This window comes from Leiobunum rupestre, chromosome 1, assembly GCF_980474605.1.
Source record: "Leiobunum rupestre chromosome 1, qqLeiRupe1.1.hap1, whole genome shotgun sequence".
NCBI classification, from domain to species: domain Eukaryota; kingdom Metazoa; phylum Arthropoda; class Arachnida; order Opiliones; family Sclerosomatidae; genus Leiobunum; species Leiobunum rupestre.
In genome coordinates, this window is record NC_143384.1 from 46,332,650 (window position 1) to 46,339,704 (window position 7,055).

A 7,055-nucleotide genomic window follows, 5' to 3' on the forward strand; every position below is an offset into this window, starting at 1 on the left:
ACACATTTATTGTGTTTTCTTGTCGTCAGATTATAGAATTCCAGTTGCATACTTCTTTACGGGAAAGTTAACCGGAGAGTTACTCCATAAGCTTACTTTAGAAGTAATCAAAGAAGTTGAAATGGCTGGATTTAAGGTTGTACGACTAATCACTGACAATGCAAAAACTAAAGTATCGTGTCTCAGAAGTACCTCACCCTGAAGATAACAACAGAACGCTGCTTTTGTCATTTGACCCAATGCATATAATGAAAAATTTAAGAAATCAGTTTCTGGACCGTGACTTTTCTTTCATTGGGTTGACTATCTCAGCTAAGTTTTTGAAACGACTTTATGAGCTTCAGAAGGGAAATGTAGTGAAAATAGTCAGATTCCTGAGCCGAAAATATTTATATCCAAATAATATAGAAAAAATGAATGTTGACTGTTTTCTCCGGAAGTCACCAAAGCATTAAAAACAAACATACGGCTTAGAGTTTGTGATGTTGATGAACTGGAAGACCTTGAAACATCTATTTACTTTATGGAAATTATTCGTAAGTGGTACGAAATACATGATATATGTAGCCCAAAGCAAGAAATTTTCACAAGAAACGAAAATAAGTTACCCTTTTCTGACATCAACGATGAGCGGTTAGATTGGCTTGGGCCAGAATTTATCCTTTATACAAATGATCCAAGAAAATGGCACCCACAAAACCTTCATATTCAGTGAAGAAACATACGAAGCTGTTTGCCTAACTACACAATCAACAGTGTTGCTGGTGAAGTTTCTTCTAAATTCTTTTTTTTTACGTGCTAACGAGTAAAGCATCTAGTGATGCAATTGAAATGTTCTTTAGCCATGTGAGACAAATGGGGGGGCTACAATAATACAATGGATGTAAGAAGTGGTGTGAATGCCATAAAAACTACCCTAAAAATTGGATTGATCAAGCCATCGAAATATGGCAATGCAGATAAAGATTCTCAGCTCATAACCAGTTCAAGTACTAGTTTAAAAGAAATTCAGGATCTTGCGAAAATTGAAAAATGGAAATGTTCAAAGGAAGACTGTATCAAAAACAATTCCTTACAATGTAATGATGATACTCAAATCGAATTGGAAAAGTTGATGTCAGAGGTGAATTTTATCACTATGATATGTTTTTAATGACCTTTTGTTCTAACTAAATTATAATAATATTCAATTTTTAGATTCATGCCCAATTACAGTGAGAAACACCGCAGTGGCTATGATTGCTGGATTTATTGGTAGATTTGCCGAAGAGAACTTCACATGTTTTTTTTGCCTCGACTTGCTTTACCAACTAAAAAAACAATTCTCCAATATTATCTTATGTAAACTTTTTAGACCGAGGAGGATTGAAATATCCGAGTAACTACCTAATAAATGTGTCAGTAATTGTAACAGATTTTGTAATGGCAGTTTTACCATGTCTACCACGACAAAATAGCCTAAATATTTTGGAATTCATTTTAATGCCCTATATAACGAAAGCTTTCAAATGTCAGTGCGAGGAGTATGAAAACCTTTGTAAAATAATGATTGCAAAATATGTAAGACCTCTCCTTGATAATTACGCAAATGATATAACTGATCTCAAACAAAAAAGAAAGAACTATAACAAGAAACCATTGCCAAGAAAGTACCTGACTCTTTAAGGAAATTAAGTTATATTAACTGAAATTTCTAATAAACTGTATTCTTTTTATTTTTGAAACATGCTTTATGAGATGATAGTAATTATAATACATAATTTGAAATTAATAATAATAATGATAAAAGAAAGATAAAAATATAGATATGGAAACTACCTTACTTTTAAAATCCAAATTCAAATTTCCCGCGCTTCTAAACCCCATATGATCGCCATCTAGGGGTGTTCATAAAATCACTAAGTTGCCCTATTCTATTTTTTCATATCATGGCCTGTATGTATTTAGTTGGCTATGATACTAATAACCTTAAAAAAGGCTGTTTAAAAAAGTAGTAGCCTTTAAAACGGCTTTTTGAAAAATTACACTAACTACTGAATGAGAGACTTGAAATAGAGAACTGTTCCTTTCTCGAAATGAAGACTTGAAAATTCTACAATAGAGGTCCGCCGAGTCAAGGAAGCCACTTTTGTTCCATGTTGCAATCCAAAACCAGTATTTACAACCGGTTCGCCCTCTACCCCCGAACAGTTATTGGCCATTCGTCGGAATTCTGAGAAATTCACCTTTGCTCTCCAAGACCATTGCAGGTTTATCTTCCCCCCTCCCACAATCCCACATTTTCCCTCTTAACAGGTGCCAAATGTCGCCCGCGTGGTGGAAAATTTCGGTGGTCACTAACAATTCCCAGAAAAAAAAAAGATATTTTGCTATATAGCGCTAGATAAGTCAGTGAGAAAGAGGAATGAATTATACTGAATTCCCACCAGCCTCTATCAAAAGATCTTTTGGCACATTTTCTTTCAACAACAGTACTCAATAGGGGGCAACAACAAATGGTTTCACGAAATAATTCTACACCTTAAGTGTAGGCTTTCCCCCCAGCATCTCTCTGCTACAATCTTAAGTTGTAACCGGTGTCTACTGAAAGTCATATGTTTCCGAAAAACCTGCGATGTTTTATAATTTTGAGCCCACAAATTCTGGAATACAAACTTTTTAAGAGAAGCGATGAAAAATATCAGAATTTCAAAAAAAAAATATTATAAAATTATATTTTCTTAAAAAAATGGAGGCCTTTTTTCACAAATTTGGAGGCCCCGAAGTAGGCACAAATATTTTCAACGTAGGCACATGCCTACTTGTGCCTACTGCTGGCGGCGCTACTGGGTGTCTTTAGTTTTCACCAAGGACATTAAAAATTATTTTAATATTATTATTAAAATTTCAATGTTCTTCCTAGTAGTAATTAATTAAATTTCAGATACCATGAAAATTAGAAATGCTTAATCCCATCCATCTCCCAGCCAGAAATTACATAACTCTGTCTATGCTTGAGCAAAGGTATCACATAGAGCCATCATGTTCGGTAGTGTTTGGTGGCTCCTTGTAACAATTTCAATCATGCACATTCTATGTTATACCTATTTCTCCAAATAGATGGATGGCATTAAGTGTTGGTGCTCTTGCTCAACAAATTCAACAGCATTTAAACGTAACGTATAAGGTCCGTCACTGTACCGACTTCCGCTTAATGATGATTTTCAGTTACACCTCTGAGTGCTCGAAGAAAAAATTTTAAGACGCTCGGAAATACTATAAAAACGAGCCTACCACGCGGCGTAGCAACCACGACATAAAATTTAAGTGTTACGTTAATGCCCGGTTTCGTGAGCCAAGCTTTATGCTTCAAGGAATTCAACAAATATAATTAGAATATGGTTAATATTGTCATTGAAATTAAACAAATACTTACTAAAATACATCCTTTACTTTCCCGCTTAGCCATTTGGATTTCAGGCCTGTCCGCTCAGGGCATAGAAATAGGAATTAGACTAGAAGCACGATTGGATTGGGCGAGGACGTACCAGCTAGAAGGCTGCCATCAGAGTGGAATAGCGATAGTCGCGCCATCTCATAGAAACAATTTAAACTAAATAAGTCAATATGGTCACGTGGAATAACATAAAACAAATCGTAGGCAACGTATTAATAACTTTTTTTTATTTATCTGACATTATATTAAGTTATTTAAACAGCTTTAGGAAAATCCATAGAAATCTCATAGGTAACTAGAATGCTGCCGCCTACGGCCGAGCTTGACGCCAGTTAGCCTTGAACCTTCAGCCAATGAGAGGCCGTAGAGTGGTTCCGCCAAGGAGGATAATAATCCTCCTTGGTTCCGTTCCTATAGCGGGAGATAGGTGACGTCATTCTCTCCGGTGACACTAGCTGAAAACTATTCGTGAGTTCTGAACCGTTAAGAGAACGACTTAGGACTAAGCTGTGACGTCACGCAAAAGTTCTGGATAGTTCAGAACGTTTGGACGAATAGTTGTGATTCGTACGATTTGACGTACGCAGCCCGATGTGCAGACGAATTTTAGAGATTTCAACCTTGAGTTCCGGCAGGGGGTAGAAACGTACGCGAAATGCGTTGTCTCATGCGATTCCCTAGTGGGAGAGGTGGGGGTGGAAGTTTAGTCTGAAAATTTTCAGCGGGTTCGTCTGCTTCGATATATGGACCTCGTGTCCTCGTTCGGGCTTCGGGCTAAAAAGGAATCACGATTATTGTCAAAATAAACTACCCAAATCTAAAAAGCCGAATGGTTAGTACTACAATTTTAATTATCTTATCATCGATGTAGTCATAAATTGTTTGTTTTAAATATAATCTCAGTTGTAAACTTTAAAAAATGCTTCAAAATTAATATATTTGCCCAATGAAGAGATTGAATCTCCTGATTTACCTTTTGTATAAATAAGTTTTAAATGCATAATTTCAAATGTTTTTCTATATTTTTATTCTTTTTAAACAGCTTTGCTTAGAAAAAAATTAAGGCTAGAGGTCGGCGGAACGAATAAATTAACCGGCAAAATTTCGATTAACCATAAAACGTTTGGTTAACTGTTTTTTATGAACACTTTATAGAAATAAACAACGATTTAACATACAAAAATAATCGATTTTTTCGTATATTTTTTGGATAATTTGCGGTTATGAATAAAAATAAATAATTGGATAATTTCTTATTCAAACGCCGATCTCTAATTAAGGCAAATCCAATAAAAAATGATGACAAATGAAGCATTACATTAGGCTTTGTTGTCCATATTTACAATTGAAGGCACCAACGTTATTAATAAACTTCGCTACAATTTCAATTTAACCCAACTTATAATTAAAGATGATTTGTGATAGTTATTACAACTCTTGAATTGACAAGATTTTCCCATATTTAGTTTACACCTTGGTAAAATAAAATTCCAATTAGTAAAATAAAGAAAATTTACGCTTCAAATCAAACTTGGTCGAAACCTCGGGCCTCGTCCTCCAGTCCCGATTTTTACGAGATTTAAAACTGAACCGAACTGAATTTTTCAGACTTTTTACCCCCTCGCTATTACATTGCCCCCCGCAACTAGGGAACCGGGTGGTTAGACGGGAGCCCGTAGGAAACTCGCCGCATTTCCAATCTAGGGTACGTAGTCTAGATTATCTTTGGTTCCGGCCAGTACTTGCTCTTGAGCAGGTACCATTTAGAACGGTTCAACAAGAGGTTCTTGTCTGCGAATAGTTTGCATTTGGGTAGTTCTAGAATTTTTTTTGCCGAATAGTGCACATGGGGACTGGTTGAACGGTTCAGAACTCACGAATAGTTTTCAGCTATTAAATTCTTGGCAGAACCGCTCTTTGAGCTCTGATTGGCTGAGATCTGGCTTCGTCTGCCACGGCGTTTGGGCCATTTTCCAGTTACACGGCAGCATTCTAGTTACCTATGAGATTTCTATGGGAAAATCATACAAATCTCAAGAATCTACTATATCTACCGTGTCACCCTTAAAGTCACACGTTAAATTTGAGCAATCATTGTAAGTCTGAAATACCACAAATCATCAGGGGCGGCTCAAGGGCTGGGCAACCCGGGCAACTGCCCGGGGCGCCGGTTTGAGAGGGGCGCCGAAATTGAGTTGTGTGCCTTTTTGGTTTACCATGAATTGGTTAAATTTTTTTAATGAAAGCGTAACATAATTTGAAAAATATTTAGCTAATTAGAAATACAAATCGTTTTCCCAACCAAAATGTCCAACATCGTCGATGAACGTTTTTTTGCGACTAATTTATTTTACAATAGTAAATAAACCATAAAATTACGGTGCATAGTTCTGACGGATGAAGCATTTTCCAGGTATTTTAATTATAAACCAGGGTATATAATATGAAGAAGAAAAAGTGGTCGGGCGATACATCAAAATAGAAGTGTGCCAGAATTTCTAGCCCGGTGTACCTAGCAACAGGGGCCATACCACCGGAGGCCTATCATAATAGTGCCCTACGCCAGCGTCCCAAATCTCGAACAGGTGACAAATCCAGCATGGGTAGTAGTACCCTACTAATGATGGTCGCACCTTTGATGCAAACCACTCAACCCAGCAAAAGGTGCAGCAATGGGTTGGCCAATTCTCACTTCGCACACAGCCGTGGGATTAAGAGTGGATGCTATAGCAACTCCAGCCGACACCCTACCTACGTAGGTAAAGAGTCATACCCTTTGGAGAGAGCTCCTATAGGGAAACGACGGGAACACACTCAACACAGTGGCCCACATAACCCGGCACAGCTGGCACCGTAGATCCCGGTGTTTTCCAAAAGGCCGGGAAACAGGACCACCGTGCCCTCATACGGAGGCCCGCCACCCCACAGCAGGCTACCCAGTACCCAATCCGCCGAGGTGGCCAGTTTGCATGGACCCTCTCCATTAGCTTGAGCCGAAGCCCAGTTTCCAGCCCAAACCTGACCGAAGTCGGAGGTAGGATCATTTGATCAGCGCTAACATCTCCCAGTGCGCCACCACCCTTATGGGTTACAACAGACGGACCCCAACTCCCCGGTAAAGCCACCAATTATTGCACACTCTAACCCATTTAGGGCCACAAGAATAGAAGAAAGCCCAAAGTAATACAGTACTTCAATGAACTTGCTTGCTATTTCGTTGTCGTTTATCCAGCTTTATGATAAATAAACTGGCAGACCATCTTCAAGAATTCTATTCGTTTCTTAGGCTATTATGAAACTGCATTTAATATTCTAAAATGCATTTAAATCGTTTTCGATGGCTAGATGTTTTAATAACATTGTTAAAGCAATTAATGTAAGGAATAAAATAATTAAGTTTACTAAGAACAACCCGTGAGTTAAAAATTAAAATATCCATCACGGGTTCATCGTAAACTTAATTCTTTTATTTCACATACAGTTTGTCTTAATTTGATCGGCCCAGGCGTTTTTCTCAAAGACTATAGTTGCTAGAAATGTGAAATTATCAGGATATCCTCTCTCGGGGAGGACTCTTTTGGAATTTTCATAAAAATCGTGAAATATTTCACTGTTTTGA

General features: G+C 37.5%; 1 protein-coding gene across 2 annotated transcripts in view; it reads right to left on the reverse strand.

Annotated features, from left to right (window-relative positions):
* Nucleotides 1-3,495, reverse strand: part of Nup75 (nuclear pore complex protein Nup75) — a 29,970-nt gene extending 26,475 nt beyond the window's left edge. For both annotated transcript variants that reach the window (XM_090180367.1, XM_090180369.1), the window contains exon 1: nucleotides 3,416-3,495. In XM_090180367.1, coding sequence (XP_090036493.1) covers nucleotides 3,416-3,448 — 33 coding nt within the window. In that variant the 5' untranslated portion in view covers nucleotides 3,449-3,495. The remainder of the gene's footprint in view (nucleotides 1-3,415) is intronic.
* Nucleotides 3,496-7,055: the final 3,560 nt, after the last annotated feature.